At 35.1% G+C, this 19,032-nt stretch overlaps 1 protein-coding gene across 1 annotated transcript in view; it reads left to right on the top strand.

Annotated features, from left to right (window-relative positions):
- Positions 1-19,032, top strand: part of LOC150080674 (uncharacterized) — a 354,324-nt gene that overhangs the window by 83,822 nt on the left and 251,470 nt on the right. Inside the window, exons 4-6 of the mRNA XM_090381399.1 lie at positions 331-447; positions 10,838-10,914; positions 17,669-17,721. Of these exons, the coding sequence (XP_090237525.1) occupies positions 331-447; positions 10,838-10,914; positions 17,669-17,721 (247 nt within the window). The remainder of the gene's footprint in view (positions 1-330; positions 448-10,837; positions 10,915-17,668; positions 17,722-19,032) is intronic.

The raw sequence follows: 19,032 nt of genomic DNA, 5'->3' as shown, positions 1-19,032 counted from the left end.
GTTAAGATATAAAAATATAAGCAAACAGGAACTTTCGGGGCGATGGAATATTATAGTCATAAAACAATAAACTTTATGAGTGTTATGTGACCTGATACCAAAGGCCTTGTCGCAGGCTTAAACTTAATTGAAAACCATGTTATAGTGAAACCCATGCTGTTTGAAGCCATGCTAAGCAAGGTATTGCTGTAGTTTGTTTTTTCATGCTAAGTAGTATTATTACTATGAAATTTTGTTCCTACTTAAATAAAGGAATTGATTTTGAATTGAGAGCTTTGTTTGTGTAATATTTAATAAAAAAAAAGAATTTTCAAATTTTATTTATGATAGATTGGTCCTGCTATTACAGGAAGAGGAACAGGTGATCTATTCACAACAGAAGTGGAAATAAACGATGTTCCACTTACAGCACGAAATTTGTTAACCAGAGGCCATACACAAGATGAAGTGAGTATTAATTCATAATGTAAAATGTTAAATCCACAAATAACATGTTTATTACTAGTGTAACTCTTAAAAGAATCAAATTCAGTTTAATTTAAAAATCAGGGGAAAAAATTCTAAACGTTCTTGGTTTGCTCTGATGAGACAGGAAATAAAACACACACAGTGCAGCAATTGGAAAATGAGGCTGATGTTATGAGATGAGTGCTGAAGCTGCCATCTACTAGAGGTAAACACGAAATGAAAGAGTGACTGTTCCTCAAGCACTGCAGTCAAGGTCGGCAAAAATTTCTACCATTTCAGAACGTAGTATGAGCTGAATTGGTTGTGGAGGGACAATGGAACAAAGAGCAAATATCAAGTTTTGTGTTTGACTTTGACTGGTCAAATGTGCAGAAATCTTTCAAATGATGAAGCAAGTGTATAGAGAGAATTTTCTGTCTCATGCACATGTGTTCAAGTAGCATACATATTTTGCGCATGGAAGAGAATCACTGGAGATGCTGAACACCCACACCAGCAAAAGCAGTTTAAACAACAGAGCTGGTTGAAAAAGAATGAGAAATCATTACCAATGATTTCAGAAGATCTGTGCATTGATAAGGAAACTATTCGACAAATAATAACTCAGGATTTGAAGAAAATGAATGCATGATTCATTTATTAACAGATGGTCAATGGCAGGCACAAGTTAAATACTGTAGAGAACAACTCATTGAAGCTGCTGAAAACAACCCCAGCTTCCTAAACTCGATCGTTATGGATGATATGTGGTGTCTTCAGTACAACTCTGCAACAAAGTGAAAAAGTGTGAGTTGGAAGTCGGCAAACTCTCCCAAAGCCAAAACTCTTCATTGAGAAAGGTCAAAAATCAAAACCTTGCTCATCACTTTTTATGATTAACAAGGGAATTGTGCACAAAGAGTTAGTGTCCATTGGCCAGTGTTACTGCTGCTTACTATCTCAACGTTTTGAAACGTTTGTTGCAGAGAATCCGTGTACTGCTTCAGAATGGAGAAGAATCCCACCTCTGTCAAAACCAGATGGTTCTATTTTCACTTCAGCCAAGGATAAAGCTGACCTTCTAGCATCCAATTTTTCTTCCAACTCATTTATTAACGATCTTGGTAAAACACCTCCCACCATTCCCAACACGCTCCATTCAATGTCTCCTGTGGTCGCTATCAAAAGGATGTCAGAAGGATTTTGACCAATCTTGATGCTAAGAAAGATCCAGGTCCTGATGGTATTTCTCCACTTATTATCAAAACCTGTGCTCCTGAACTTACTCCTGTTCTTTGCTGCCTTTTTTCACTTTCTTATTCCAAAGGTGTTTTTCCCTTCTGCTTGGTAATTTGCTCATATCCAGCCTGTTCCTAAAAACAGATCCCTCCCATCCAATTATCATCCCATTGCAATTACTTCTACTCTTTTTAAAGTAATGGAGAACTCAATTAACTGCCAATTCTAAACTGTCTAGAAACCTTCCTTGTGATCAACGATTGCCAATATAGATTCCATGTGTCGACCTACTGGTGATATTCTGGTTTATGTTACCCATTTATGGACAATTCAATGGAAAAATTCGGTGAAACACAAGCAGTTGCTCTTAACATCTCAAAGCAGTGCCTCCGTAGCCAGGTGGGCAGGAGCAGCAGTGCGTAGCACATGCTTCTTGATTAGACCGGGATTTGAGCCTGTGACCACCAAATACGGAGGATGTGGAAAGGTCAGGGAATGACCACTGCATATCCCCGGAGCAATATGGCCTTAGTTGCCAATGCTCCTAAAAAAAAAACCAAACCAAATTAACATCTCAAAGGCTTTCAATCGTGTTTGGCATAAAGGTCTTCTAAACAAACTTCCATCTTATGGTTTGCCAACTGTTTTTTGTAATTAGTTATCCAGTTTTCTCATTAACCACTCACTGAGGGTGATGGTAGATGGCTCTCTGTCTTCTAACTTCTCCACTAATGCTGGTGTTTCCCAAGGTTCAGTTCTTTCTCCCATCTTTTTCTCTTGTATGTTAATGACCTTCTTCCATTGACTGGAAATCCTATCCATAGTTTTGCTGATGATAGCACATTGCATTCCACCTTCCAGTTTGTGAAACTCAGCCATGCCAAACATCTGCAACTTCTCAAATATCCACTCGTTCAGAAGAGGGCAGTTAGGTTAATGATTCATCTCTAGCAGAGTCTCTCCACTCTTTATTTCATAGATGTATGTTTCTGCTGCATGCCTTTTCTATAGATACTTCCATGGCCACTGTTCTTCTAAATTGGCTTCTATAATTCCCGCTCTATCTTTCTAAACAGTCCGAACACATGCTACCACCAGCCAACATCCATTTATTGTCCGACTTCAAACTTACAGAATCAACTTTTCATCTTCCTCGTTTATTCATTCAACTGCCATTTTCTGGAGCAATCTTCCTTCATACATATTTCCTGAAAATTACAGTCTAAAGAAGTTCAAGTCTAATGTCAACAAATACCTTCCTTCTTCTTCTCAACCTCCAACCCATGCACGGTACTAAGTACTATAGTAAAAAAAAAAAAAGCCACAAGGATTTTATTGTTCTGGAGTTTTTGACTAACAGAAAAATCTGCGTATTGTCACACCCACCATATTCACCAGACTTCACCCTTTGTGACTTCTTTCTGTTCCTGAAACTTAAGGTACCACTGAAAGGCTGTTATTTTGATGATGTCAACACAGTTCAAAGCACTGTGATGAGAATATTGAACAATATACCAGTCACAGCCTTCCACCATTTGTTCCAGCCATTTTATGATTGTTGCATGCAGTGTGTGAACTTTGAAGGATGTTACTTTGAATAAACTCATACGTGAGATCAATGTTTTTTTCTAGCATCAGTCTCATTTTCCAGTTGCCACACTGTGTAAATCACAAGTTTATCATAAACTATCAAAATAAATTTGATGGCCGTTAAAACAAATTACATGTAAACATAAATCAATATGAATAAGTAAACATAATAAACATGAATGAATTTCTGTTCTGAAAAAAAAAAAAAAAAAATAATATATATATATATATATATATATATATATAAATAAAGAAAATACTATACCAGAAATATTAATTTACAAAAAAAAGTTGCTGTATATTATATGTGTATATTATAAATACATGAATATTGAAACTTTTTTTATTCGTTTTACTTTCAAATGAACACATCTTGTAGAGTTGTTGAGCCAGAATTCATAAGTTTATTGTGTAAATTGAATTTGAGGGCTAAAAATTGTTTTTATGAACAACAATTTTTGAGTGGATGCTTATAAAGATTTCAAAAAAAATTATTTCAAAAATATTTCTTCCAAACAGCTGTTCACTCTGTACAAATTGCAAATCCACCCTACTATGGAATATTGTTCCCACATCTGGGCGGTGCCCCCAAAACCTTTCTCAGGATTCTAGATTTCATTCAGAAAAGGACAGTTTGGTTAATTAATTACTCATCTCTAACAGAGTTTCTTCATTCTCTGTCTCATAGACATTCAGTTTCTACTGCATGCCTTTTCTACAAATACTTTCATGGGCACTGTTCTTCTGAATTGGCTTCTATAATTCCTGCTCACTCTTTCAAAACAGTCTGAACATGTGTCACCACCAGCCAACATCCATTTACTGGCTAACTCCAAACTCGCAGAACCAACTTTTCATCTTCCTCATTTATTCATTCAACTGCTGTTTTCTGGGAAAACCTTCCTTCATATGTATTTCCTGAAAATTGTAGCCTACAGAAGTTCAAGTCTAATGTCAATAAATATCTTCTTTCATCTTCTCAGCCTCCAACCCATGCACTGTACTAAGTACTATAGGTTCTAATACCTCTCGTGTTTGGGGTTTTCATAAAAAAAAAATATATATATATTAACCATATGGTGCACTAGTCAAAAAAATAATAAAAAATTAAATAACCTATTTGACTCTTTACTCACCTAGTTATCTATCCAACTGAACTTTTAATTTCCTTAAACTGTCAGCGTTAACCATCCGTGGAGTCAATTTATTCCGATAACTTTCTAGCTAAAAGAAAACTTCCTAAAATCCAGTCTTAACCCCCCCCCTTCCAATAATTTGAATTTATGGCCCATAGTTCTGGAATTTGTATCATTGAAAATTTCACCTTCATTTATTCTATATTTGGAATTTCATTTCAACTCATATTTGGAATCTTTCCTCATTTGGTGCCCTTTTGTTGATCTCACCAGTTGCTGGTCTTTGGACCCTTATGTCTTATGTGGAATAGTGCTTAAGAAGCTCAATGTATTTTTTTTTTTTTTTTTTTTAATTGATCTCTGTAGCTGGACACAGTATTCCAAGTGTGGTCTCACAATTGGCGTTATGACCTCCCATCTCTATAAGAAAATTTCGAAAGATCACTAATAGGATGCCATTTGGCCTTCTCTCCTTGCTGCTTGTCTAAACTGCTTGGAAAACTTCATGTCTGGCACCATATTGTAACTCCAAAATCTTTCTTCCTTACTGTTTTTTAGATGTTTATTCAAAGGGTACTAGGAAAGTTTTGCAATATGACGCAACAATGAATCACAGGAAGCTGCTTGTTGCTGCACGTTGAGACATGTTCATGCGTGCATACTAGCCGCCGCGCCAAGTCGATGGGCTCAGTTATTCATTAGTAGTGAGAGTGTAAAGCGCTTGCGATGGCATCGTGGTCACGAAATGAGATAAGGACAGTTTTGCGGTATAATTTCTTGCGTGGTTTAACCATAGACCAGTGCTTAGAAGAAATGACTCTTGCACTAGATGATGATTGTCCACATCGTACAACGATATTCAGGTGGTATAGAGAATTCCAAAGGGGAAATTTCACTCTGGAGGATTCTGAGAGGCCGGGAAGGCCACGAATGTCAGTTACGGAGGAAAACGTTACTGCTGTGAGGAAAATGCTTGACGAAAACAGGCGAGTGACCTACCAACAGATAGAGGATACTTTGGGCCTAAATGCACCAGCAATTCGTTCGATTCTGCAAGATCATTTGCACGTGAAGAAACTTTGTTCTCTCTGGGTGCCGCATCAATTGACTGAAGAGCAGATGACACGACGTGTGACTTGGTGCCGGGAGATGTTAAAAAAGTTTGATAAGGGACAATCTCGGTATGTGAACAACATTGTGACGAGACTTGGCTGTACTATTACGATCTGCCAACCAAGACTCAAAACAAAGTTTGGGTCTTTGATGATGATGATGACACACCCGTAATTGTCAGAAAATCCCGATCTGTAAAGAAGAAAATGATAGCTGTATTTTTCAAATCGAGTGGGATTGTGGAACGTGTCGTTTTGGACACGCAGAAGACAGTCACAGCTAAGTGGTATACTGAACAATGCCTGCCTAAAGTCATTGGATCTATGAAGAACCTGCGGCCAAAGTCAAGAATGGACACCTGGTACCTCCATCACGATAATGCTCCAGCTCACCGCGCCAAAGCCTGCACCGAATATTTGACCACAACAGGAGTGAAACTTCTCGAGCACCCTCCCTACAGTCCAGACCTTGCTCCCTGCGACTTTGCACTGTTCCCGCATGTGAAAATGAAGCTAAAAGGGAGGCGGTTTTCCAGTGATGAGGACCTTCTACGGGCTTGGGACAACGAGTGTGCTTTACTCCCTAGTGAAACTTGGCAGAACTGGTTTAAAGATTGGTTTCGGAGGATGGAGAGGTGTATTGAATGTAGAGGAATTTACTTTGAAAAAATTAAATAAACAAAGCTGTATTGCAAAACTTTCCTAGTACCCTTTGTATAACAATGAAATGTACTTGGGAAAAGTTGCTCAGATACTGTCTTATATATAAAAATCAATATGTATTAGTGAGAAGGTTCGTATAGAAAAAAATTGCATGATACCTGTAGAACTGTTTAACACAAAAGAAATCCATGATGATGTGGTACGTACCTTGGGTACATCCACTCTCTCAAGGTGCAAAAATGGGCAGCAAATTTCAAATAGGGAGGCATTGAAGATGACCTTTGATGACAGTGGGCCCAACACTGAACCTTTGAGGAACTCCACTAACAGTAGTCTATGAAGAGCGGTATTCATTGATAACCACTCTTTGTCTTCTCCTACTTAGCTATCTTTTTATCCATAGCAGTAGCCTGTATGATATTGACAATGCTCCAGTTTGTACAGCAGTTTGTACTAAAAGCTTTTCTGAAATATAAATATATGATGTTAGAATTATTTTTTGCATTCATTTCTTTTTTATCCCATCATAGTATCCAATGAGATTGGTCAGACAAGATCACCTCTTAAAAATTAATGCTGTGACTACAGTATAACTGCACTCCTGTCCAGATGGTCTGCATTACTTCTTTAACCAGTGATTCCATTATTTTCCTTGGAACAGAAGTTAGATAACAGGTCTCTAATTACTCATGTCACCCTTTGCTCATCCTTTGTGAATTAGGGATACATTGCACATCTCCAGTCCATAGGGGCAAATCCAAAGATGCTCTCATAATTGTGGCTGAAGGGTTGCATATCTCTTTTACTGCCTCTCTAACTCTAATACACTATAGTTGTTGAACTTTTTGATTGGCCATCTATTTTAAACTTTGATATATCCACCATACAAAAATAGTAGTAATCATGATGGTTTGTTGGCTCTGCATATTTGAGGTGTAGCAAAAGGAATATGCTTACAGCTACAAAACCATCCTATAACGTTGAACTGTAACTACATAGAAGAAATGAGGTGCCCACTTGTATTGATCACTCATAGGCATTCAAAATAGGTTTTATTTGCATTGCTCAACTTGGTGCCATCTGCTTTGAACCTATATAATATCCACAAACATAGCAGAACTAGTCTGGAGATAACTTGTACCTTACTTTGACAGCCATATCAAATTTAAGAAAAATAAAAATTATACAAATACCACTGGTTGTAATATATGTGCATCAATAACAGATACATGCACAAAAAAAAAATTAAAATCTTACAACTTGACATTTAACAGTAAACCAACAAAACTTTACATTAGCATAACCTCTAACTGGCAACTTCATCCTCCCTTTTTTTTTCGCTAGGCAGACACTGGTTTGAAAATCAGAGCTGGAGCAGTGGCAGTTTATTTAGTCAAGTGTCACAATTTATTCATCAAAACATGTTATGTGAACCTGGCAAACCCTTTTGAGATACATAGTGCAAACGTTCATCAACTTTACATAAAGTTAAGTAAAATTCTGTGTTACACAATGTCTTAACAAGAAATATACTGCTAAAGTTCAACAATATTCTCAGACCAAAGTGCTCACACATCAACAGCATGACTTGACCTTAGGCTTACATCCAGTTTACATATAAAGCAACTTGTGCATTGTATAAAGATAATTATTCTACAATTTCACATTTGACTAAAAGCTCAACTTGAAAGTTCCAAAAGGTAACAGTTGCAAAAATTGATCAGTTTTCTTTCTTGATCTTTTTGCACAAATATTTAAAGGTGTTTACTTTAAAAATCTTCAATGCAGATACCCATCTGCATTTGTTTGTGATTTCTTTATTTATCTTTTAAAAATTGTGGTTGAAGGCTTCCTAGGAAACAAAAAAAAGTTGAAAAATATAAAGTATCACCTCTATCAGATTTGTTAGAAAAGTACAAAAATTTTTCATGACAAATGTTTAAAAAATCTTTGTTTAAAAATTGAGAAATGTTGATAGCTTGTCTGCACTGAATTCAAAATTTCTTCACAAAATGTGTATGAATTTCACATGTTTAAATGCGAAACATTTGAAAATTTAGATTTTAATATTTTAAATTTTAATGTTAAAAGACCAGCATTAATGGAGGAGTTGTGAGACAGAGAGCCATCTTTTTGCACAAATTAGTTGTAGTCATCACTCACAGGAAGCAGTCAGAAGGAAAAAGATTACAAAAGTTACAAAAAACAGTTTGCAATCCATAAGATGGGAGCTTGTTTAGAAGACCTTTATGTCAAACATGATCAAAAGCCTTAGAAATATCAAGAGCTACTGCTTCAATTTCACCATGAATTTGTACAAATATGAGTAGCATATGTCAATACATCACTAGTAGATTGGCAATGATGGAATCTATATTGGCAGTCATTGATCAGATGGAAGATTTCAAGGTAGTGTAACAGTTCACAGTTGATGAGTTTCTCCATTACTTTGTAAAGAGTAGAGGTAAGTGCAGTAGGACAATAATTTGATGGGTGAGATTTTTCATCCTTTTTAGGGACTGGCTGGGTATGAGCAAATTTCTAAGGAGAAAGAAAAAAAACCAGTGGAATAAGAAATTGTTAAAAGGTGACACAGAATAGGAGCAGGCTCAGGAGCACAGGTTTTGAGAGCAATTGGGAAAATACCATCAGTACCTGGAGCTTTTTTGGCATCAAGTTGTCCAGAATTCTGCTAACATCCTTCTGTCAGAAGACCCGCAATAGTCATTGAGTAGAGTGTATTGAGTATGGTAGGAGGAGGCTTACTAATATCACCAATACAAGACTTAGAAGAAAATTAGGATTATAGTAAGTTGGCTTTATCTTTTGTTGAGGATGCAATAGAATTATCAGGTTTGCACAGAGGTGGAAGTATAGTTGCAGTCAATAACTTTGTTCCCAAAGCAAGTTTTCTACTCTTAGCCTGTTTAAAATGAAATTTAAATTGATTAATAATAACTTTTTTACAATTGTTGCAAGCTTTAGTGTAGGCAGAAAACAAAGCTGGAGATCTGGATTCAAGCCGGTTGCAGTATGCAACATTCTTGTCTCGAACAGTCTTATCACATTTACTGGAAAACCAAGGTATAGATAAATGATGAGATTTTAAGATGGAATGTGAAATAAAGGATTTCATTCCAACAAGAATAATTTTACTGAAATGATCTAGCAAGTATTGGTATCAGAAGATTTGAAACAGTAATCCAACCAAGGAAAAGGAGAATAGAAGTTTTGAAGATCATCCCATTTTGCATTCTTATAATGCCAAACAATGGGAGACTGAGAATGGCCATGAGAGAAAGACTCCATTGGAGAAGAAACAGTCACCAAAATGTGATATGAGGTACTAAGAGGAGCACCATCATTGACAATGTACAGCTTGCTTGTAAGATAAAGATCAAGAGTGTTGGGTGTGTGGTTAAGATTGTCTAGTAGGTAAATCAAGCTGAGTGAGGTCATTGGTAATTGCAAAAGCCTCAGTATCTCAACTGGATTTTCTTAACAAGAAAACTGAAGCCAATTGACAACTAAAGTTGCGAACATTAAAATCACAAAGGAAAATTGTCTTGCTGTTAGGAAAGTTAGATTGGAGAAAGTTTAGTTTTAAAAAAAGGTTGTCAAAAAGTTCAGAGTGATTTGTGAGGGTTTGGAGAATGATAGTGGCAATAGATGAATATGACAGAATGGGGTAGAAATATTTTAAGCGAGAGATCAAAAAGAGGAAATTCCAAATTAGAAGTCTCTGAGAAGGAATATCATAGTGCAAAAATGCACAATTATTATCTTTGAAACAAAAGAAGCCTTAAAATGAATAATTGGGGAAACAGATGAGTAGTGGTTGAAGCAACCACTGATTTGTATATTCTCTTAGAAAAAGTGGGATTTGGCAGGCTAGATGGAAATGGACATCATTGGAATTGGAACTAAGGTCACATTTTTGTGAAATGAATATGAAGTTTTTGGGAAGTTTAGATCTTTTGCATATGTTTGTTCTGTTTGACTATTCATGATGCATTCAGTAAATAAAGTAAAAGAATAGGGGGGAGCATGTACGAATTAATGAAATTTTTGGGTATGGTGTACACATAGCAATTATATACCCATCTCCTTGACATAACATGGCTTCAACAGTACCCCCCTACACTTGCTACCCAAACTTTCTCAAGCCACTAGCTGGCAAAGCAGAGACAGCGAGATAATATACTAGCTGATCCAGATGACTCTTACAGCATTACCATTAAGTTCACTCTGATGAACTATCTACTAGGCCAACTACGCAAAAACTGTTTTTGAGCTGTACCATTATTGAAAGTCTATAACAAATTCGTTAATTTTTGCAACTTCCTGTGCTTGTACAATTAACCCATTAGATGTTAGATTCCCCACCATTATTTCAGATGGATGCACAAATTTTGATTTTTTTCTTTTCTCCGTTTAAAGCATCAATAAAATTTCTATTTCACCTTCTAAGAAATAGGTTATTCTAAGTGCATAAAATCAGTATCCTCCTTGTATGCTATTGCCTCTTCCTGAATGACTAATTCATCATTTAGGAAGATGCAACATAGCTAACTAAATTTCATTAAATAACTTTATTTTTATTATCCTTTTTTTAATTTATAAAGAATAAGTAGTCTTGATTTACTCTAGATATGCAAGTATAGTGGTGCAGCCATATCAACCAGAGGCCGCTTCATGACAGCTGAGGAGAAGAAATCCTCACCAGAGTAGGTTCATTTCATTGTAAATAATTTATTAATAGTTTTAATATAATGGATACTTTAATATAGTGGATTTTTAAAAAAAATTTCCAAAACTATTATATCTGGATTTATTCAAAGTGGTTGAATAAATCCAGATATAATAGTTTTGGAAGTTTTGTTTATAAAATATTTTATAGGTTTCAGCAGAACAGGAAGGAGCTATTTTTCTTTTTAACAGATTAAACTGCATACTGTATGTATATGTATACTGTAGCTCTGTATGATAAGAATTGCTTAAACATACTTTATTAACTGCAACAAAATTATAAAGCCTGAGAGGAAAGAGAATATTTGGATAGAAAAAAAAGCAGTCTCCATTTAACTTCTTTTTCTGTGGTTTCAAAAAAAATAAATAAAATATTTCCATTTCCTGTTTTCAACCTGTGAAAAAATTAGCAAAAGGTAAAGCATATATATATATTGCATTTTAATTTTATAAATTGCTTGCTGTCTGTCATCCATCATCTGCATTACATTGTGTATGTTGAAAGGGATCCATTTTGAGCAATATGTTGCTGAATAAAAGTCACGTGCTGTGCTATGAATAGCATGATGAGTCACTTGGCAGTGGTTGTGTGCCCATTGTTTCAAATCCTGCAATCATGATATCATGGAATATATATTTCATGTGGCTTTCTTGCAGAATTTCCAGTGGTAGAAACCATCTAGTGTTGATGTATTCATTTTGCTGTGTGCTATAAACTGTGGACTTATTTGTTCATTTTTGTTAATGATTCTGTTGATCTCAGTTTTGCATTATTTGACCAAATTGAGGAGTGGGATGAAAGTTCTGAGTTCTGACATGATGTTCTTTGAGAGTGTTCATGTTAGTGGGACTTGTTCTGTAGGTTTCTTTTTTTTTTTAATATGAAAACCTCAAACACCAAAGCTGTTAGAAATTAAAGCACTTAGTACCATACATGAATCGTTTCAAGGCTTGTTGGCCTCGCACTGGTGGGGAGGTAGGTACCCCGGTGTTGCAATCATGCCAACCCAGTTGTGAAGTATTAACTCCATAATATGAGAAATGCCAGTTGGTGTGCATAGTAATAATACTGAAAAGAATAAACACACAAGGCATAATAAGCTACAGATTGTTAATTCAATATACGAATATCAGAGATATATCACCATATTTTTCCATAGTAATAAAAAACTACAGAAGTAGTGTAAATGGCATCGATTTAATTGTATCTCATATTGTGAAGGTAGTCACAATATGAAATACAATTAAATCAATGCCATTAATACTACTTCTGTAATTTTTTATTACTATGGAAAAAAATGTGATATATCACTGATATTCTTATAATTGTTATGTTACAATTACAGTATTAAAATCTTTTATACCTTGTACAGGTCGAACATCACTAATCTGGCCACCAGTAATCCGGTTCCACCGCTAATTTGGACATAATTTTAAATTTCCCCGGCCGGCGCACCGACCTGCCACTACTGTTTTGGTGGTGTTGGTTGCAGCATCAGCTGTCAGCGCGAACTCGTAAACACTGGCAAGCTATTCATACTTGTTTTTGTGCATTTATTATTATAACCTGCTCACATTTAATCCCAGCCATGGTTTCAATGCATAAAGGAAGTACTTCTCGTGGTGTAAAGTGCAAACACCGTACATTGTCCGTAACAGATAAAGTTGAACTTCTGAAAAAACTCAACAGCGGTGTGTCTGTGAGAAGTTTCTCTGCTTAGTTGTAAGTTCCAGCAATTTCTCTCAGTTCCTCTTATTTTAGTAATTTTCTTTTAGCTATTCCTTTTTAGATTTTTTTTTTTTTTTTTTACAACACACTTGTACAAACTTGCGGGAAAAACACAACTCAATATGATGGATAATAGTGTTCTAACGAACATGTTTTCACAAACAATACTGACAAACTTATTGTGACGTTTGAGAGTTTATTTTATCGCAATTAGTTTTATTGCAGCGCTCGCCGCGTGTGCAATAAACTAATCACAAACGACCTTCATATGTATGCCGTAATAGCGTCACACGTATGTGGCCGACACGGCTTTTCAAGAAATAAAGTAACTTACTGGGCCATGTCGGCCACATATATACGACACACATACACAAAAAAAAAAAAAAAAAAAAAGACTTTTTTTTTGATATTTTAAACGAAAAAACGACAACACTGACATTACAATATTTATTTTAGAATTACTAATCAAATTATTTGCTAAATATTTTTTGGCTCCTGGGGAATTTTTTTCTTAAACTATCTTGACAGTCAACATGTTAATTAAAGGTAGGATGAGGTGTTAGCTGTTGAGTAAACTGTTGAGTAAGCGTGATATAACCACCGGTGATCCGGCAAACTCACTAATCCGGCACCCCGCAGGTCCCAACCTGCGGGGGTGCCGGATTAGTGAGTTTGTGTAACGCTGCCGGATTAGTGATGGTCGACCTGTATTATTATTATTATTATTATTATAAATTATTAAAGCAATAATATTATTGTTGATGAAGTTACTCTTGGAACTCATGAGGGCAGGTGCCTCTTGAAGATTTCACTGTGGGTTCTTTATTTTATTTTCTTCCTTATATTAGTGTTACTATTCATATTTGGTCTCTGTGCATTGGTATAGTTCTTTTTTGTGTGAGGCGCATTATAGCCTTAGTAGCTAATGCGCCAATAAAATTAAAACCAACCAACCAACCATTGCCGTGTGATGCAGGATTTAATAGCATTTTTTTATAAAATGAATTTGTGCTTTGCCACCTAGGGTGAGTATTAATATTAATTTTCACTTAGCTTGTGATAAAAGATGAAGTTGATTTTGAAGCATAATTTTATTGATTTTGCATTAATCACATACTACAAAAGTTTAACTACTACAATTTACATTTCATAAGATTACAAGGTAAACAATGGCAATTCTTTATCTCATCCTAGATTTAAAAAAAAATTTACCTTAAAAGAATGTAACAGAATTTCACATTCACTACACCACATAGCTAAACGTTTTTTAAACATCTATCTGCAACAGCATGAGGACCTATCAGCCACCTTACTAAATTTTTACAAATCAATAGTCAAATCAAAGGCAGATTATGGAGCACCATTGCAGTTTTATGTGCGAAGTCACGCTGGTGTATATGACTCAGCATGTACAAGGAGCATCTGAAAAGTTTGTGGCCTGAGTATGAAGGATTTATTTGAGGAGTCTGGTAATGTGTTACTTTTCATCGTAATCCTTTTTAGAGTCAATGCACAATGCTACAAGCATTGCTTCAGACTGTGAAGAAAGTTTTCTCTTTCTTCACAGTCTGGAATGTATCTACTGTAGCAGTGACATTTCTGGTGGTGAGAAAATTGATGCCAATAGGTAGTTTTTCAAAATAAGAAATAGGCACAAGTCTGGTGCTAGATCTAATGAATCTGGGGGACATGCCAGATTTTTTCAAAGCCTCACTCGTGCAGTGTAGCCACGTTGATGACAGATTTGTGAACAGGTGTGCTGGTGGAACAAGCTCCTTTGCTCAGTTTTTCTTGCTGTTTGTCTTTGATATTTTCATGCAGATGTCTCACAAGGTCTTCATAATATGCCCTGTGACTGAAGGCAATCCACTAGCAACACTCTATCAGCAACCAAAAATACTGATGCTATTATCACCTTGCCATCAGAAGGAATTGACTTGGCTTTCTTTGGAGGGAGAAGAGCTGTGTGTTAACTGTTTTGACTGCTCCTTTGTCTCTGGCTGAAAGTGATTGCCCATGTCTTGTCCATGTTTGCAAACCTTACAAGGAAATTTGCTGGATTTGCTTGAAAACAAGTCAAATGTTCACTTGACTTGACAACTCTTGTGCATTTTTGATCTGTTGTCAACAACTTTGCAACCCACCATGCTGATTGACACCTTTTTAATAGTGAGAACCTCTGTTATTATGTTGTTCACACAGTCAAATGAAATCCCCAAGTTGCTGTCAATGTATTAAACTGTCATTCATTGATCACTCATCACCAGATCATGCACACTGTCAATAAGTTCTGGGGTGATGGACACTCCACGTTTTATATAGCACAGTTCATCTTTCAGGCTCTCCTCCTCGTTTAAATTCTGCCCCACATCTTAATCATGGAATAGGAAGGTGCATCCTCCAACAGTGCCATAACCATATCCTTATTAATTGCCTTTGGTGTTAGTTTCTTGTTTCCCAATATTAGATGACTGCATGGTGACTGATTTTGTCCATCTTTCCTTATGCACACAACTTTGTTGACTTTAGGACCTGTAATTAAAAAAAAGCCTTGAAACTGCATGAAATTTGGTGGGTTACTGTTTGAAGTGTTATATATTAAGTAGAGAAATTTTTAATGCTTCCATTACCCTTTCATACTTAGGCCTTGAACATTTCAAACATCTCTCGTAAAAGAACCCTTAGAAGCCTGAATATGATCCCAGCAGACTGCCCAACATGAACCATGCTTTTTGAGCCAAAAGGGAACCTAGTGTTTGCTAATTGCAAACACTACAATGATCACTTGCTATTTGACTCAGGTTTCCTACTATCATACAGTCTCAGTACAGACAGTATAGCAAAGGCAGTATGAATTATACCATCATTGAACAATTTCCTGTGAGCTCTCCTTATACAACTGGAATAAACAGGCTCTGTCATACAGTTTCTTCTAACAAGCACCATGACAACACAGTTTGATAGTCATTTTCTAATATTCAGTGATGGCTCTAAATTTAGAAAACCACATACGAAGCAGTAGTCTCCTTGACAATTGCACTATCATACGAACTTTCACCATGCAGTATGCAAACTTCAGAACTAATGGCAAACCAAATAGCAATGGGGCACTTAAATTTCTCAGTAGAACTGGATTAATTTAATTAGATTCTCTTTGTACTGTTCAAGCTTTGCAATTTGCTCTTTACGTTTGAGTTTTGCAGTTCACTCTTTACTGTTCATTCTTTGTACAATACTGATTAGTTTGGTTACTAACTACTCAGTAACCAAACTACTCAGTATTGTTATACAAAGCATGAACAAAATACTCAGTATGGTACAAAGCAGTTACTGTTGTAACTAAACTACAAAGTTTGGTTACAACAATAACCAAACTTTGTAACTGTAGTAATAACTAGTAACCAAACTTTGTAACTGTAGTAATAACAAGTAACCAAATTAGTAACTGTAGTAATACCGAGGGTTTGGTTACTGCAGTAACCAAACCCTCGGTATTACTACAGCTACTACAGTTACTAGTATCCAGCACTAAAGATAACCTTATGAGTTACTGTAGTAACCAGACCCTTAGTGTTGAATACCAGGAAACGAAGCAGCAGACCAAACAGCCAAAACAACACCTAACTTGCAAAGGCAATTCAAAGTTTCAAAGTGCCAACTAAAATAGAATCTGAGTCCAGTGTCAGAACCATTAGCAGAAGCAAATAAAAGAAATTGTTTAGAATCAGACCAAAAATTGAAAACTGGATAACTAATTCACAACATTCACAAAGAGGATAAGTTGTCCTACTAGATTGAGGATGGGATATTTGTACTCTAAGCAGAGAACCCTCCAAGTGACTACAAAAAGATATTAACTATCAAATATATCCTCTCAAAGGTATCTGAGTGATCATAATCAAATAACACATTTTCAGTGTCATAAAAGCAATTAGCTTTTGCCACCACCTATGAATAACTACATAATTGAGATTCTGGTAAAGATCTGAACAAATTAAAATCACGACTGATATAGTATGACACCTTTACTGTCATTACACCAAGAAGTCCTGTACAATCAGCTAACCTTCCTCAAGAAAGATTGTGACTCTGGAAAGGGTTAAAGGGAGGGAAGCAAGAATAGTTGGTTGTAAAGTGATGTTCATACAGAAAGAGATTCCATTTTTGTAAACTGCTAAATTAGAAACTAAGCAGCTGCATGGATGTCTGATTGAGGTGTTTTTTAAGGTTGTAAAGGGTTGAGCACAGTTAATAAAATTAAAGGAAATTTGCCTTTATGTAGCCTATTCCAATAGTAGTCAACTATTGGAACAGACTACTTCCTAGTCTTATAGAGGTAGAGAACTTGCGTATATTTAAAGAGGGTTTAGATAAATATTTGGTTGAAGTTGATAAAACTTGGGAGCATATTTAATTGTTTATTATTATTATTTTTTTTTTTTGATGGCAGATAGCACATATGTGTTGCTTCCTTGCACATCTTTCTGCTATGTTGATACTAATATTCACAGACTCTAGAATGCAGATGTTCAGATTTTGTAATCATCCGTGCAAATCGTGTATCATTAAATGAATTTGAAAGCTAAAATTTGGGTGGGTGTTTGTTTGACAATCTCTCTCTCTTTCTCTCAGGGTTTGGTTTGAAGTAAGATATTAAATAAATAAATTTTTGTGTATCATGTAATCTTTGTAATCTTAATATTTTAATGTTTAGGGCGTTTTCCACTAATAATTCAGTGATGCCTTGATTTTTGACTTGCTGAAATCATGTCATGTCATATTGTGATGTGTAATGTTAGTGTTATGATAAAAAGAATTCATCATTGCTCTCAATCTTAATTATGAATAGCATTCAGCTGTTTAGTTGGTGTTGTGACCAAATAACTTGTTTTTCTTCTTTTTTTTTTTTTTTTTAATAATTAATTTCTGTATGATATAGTTGTATTTCAACATTAGAAACTTGTTATTTGGACTTTTTATTGGCTTGTTGATTAATTTTACAGTTGCCGTTCTCTCTATTTGCATATTCATGCTTCAAGAGAAGATGCAGTTAATTGTAAGTTATGAACTTTTTTTTTTTTCATTATTTAATGTTTCAGTATATGTGGCATTATGAAAATTTTTATAATATAACATAATTGATCTTCATCTGAAGTAAATGAAAACCATACAATTAATTTATAATGAAATAAGGAACAGATAGAAGAAAAATAGAAAAAGAAAGAGAAAAATGGGAAAAAATCCATTCATTCACATGGCCATCTCTCTCTTCTACTCATCAGGAACTTTTAATGGATAGATAGCCAAATGAAATGAATGACTCATGTATACCTGTTTCTGTTGTCCCAATAACAATTTTACTAATTTTAATTAATCTCATTAGTATGGCCAGATATAAATTTTTTGTGATCATTATTTGAGACTGAATGGTAGAGCTTTGGGTTTCAATCCTAGATGGAAAAGGAGAAGTTAATTTTTTTCTTTTAATATATAACTGTTATTTACCACAAACTGGGATTGGAACTGAAAGCTCTATGGGTATATAATTCATCAGATAATTCAAAAATACATATATAGTTAAATAAAATACGGTATTTACCGGATACCTTTGGAAACCACACCACGTGTGGCAGCTGGCAAGAAAAGGAGTGAATTCGTGTTTGCTGCTGATTATATTGCTTCCAAGGGTGAACAGTTACCTTGCAATGATCTGATTAATTTAAATTAAAATGTTTGCTACTCTAATTAAGATTGTAAGTTAATTTGTACTAAAAAAAAAAAATGCATCCTCAATATGAACAGAACAGCACATATTTTTCCCCACTAAACAAAAATATTGAACTTTATCAGCCCTTTTTAGCATTATGTTTTCCCAAACCACTGAAGTTAATTTTCGATACACTATAGGATGTAGTCATCTTGTTGGGAGGTTGTATATATGTAAATAGTTATCCCACTGGGCATAAGTTGGCTGTTATACTGTAGAAAGGTTATACCAGTCCTTGCCCAATGGATAATATCATTATTATTATGTATTAAATTTATACCATTAGTTAATTAAAATTAACCTTTAATCTATTCAAAATGTTGCCATTAACTTATCATTTCTTAATTAGAGTAGCAAACATTTAAATTTAAATTCAGATCATCTGTCCAGGTTTTATGACATTTTCTATTTTTCAGTCGCTCCTTTTCTTTCCAGCTGCCACATATAGCTTGGTTTCTGGAGGTATCTGGTAAATACTGTACCTTATTGAACTAGATTATATTTTTGAATTATTTGAATTATCTGATGCTTATGTATAGAGCTTTGGGTTCCAATTCCAGTTTGCTGTAAATACCAGTTATATATTAAAAGTAAAACATT

Source organism: Mastigoproctus giganteus, chromosome 9 (assembly GCF_048544385.1).
Source record: "Mastigoproctus giganteus isolate SK-2022 chromosome 9, ASM4854438v1, whole genome shotgun sequence".
Lineage (NCBI taxonomy): Eukaryota > Metazoa > Arthropoda > Arachnida > Uropygi > Thelyphonidae > Mastigoproctus > Mastigoproctus giganteus.
The sequence above is the reverse complement of the archived record's forward strand: the minus strand, read 5'-3'. Positions and strand labels throughout refer to the sequence as shown.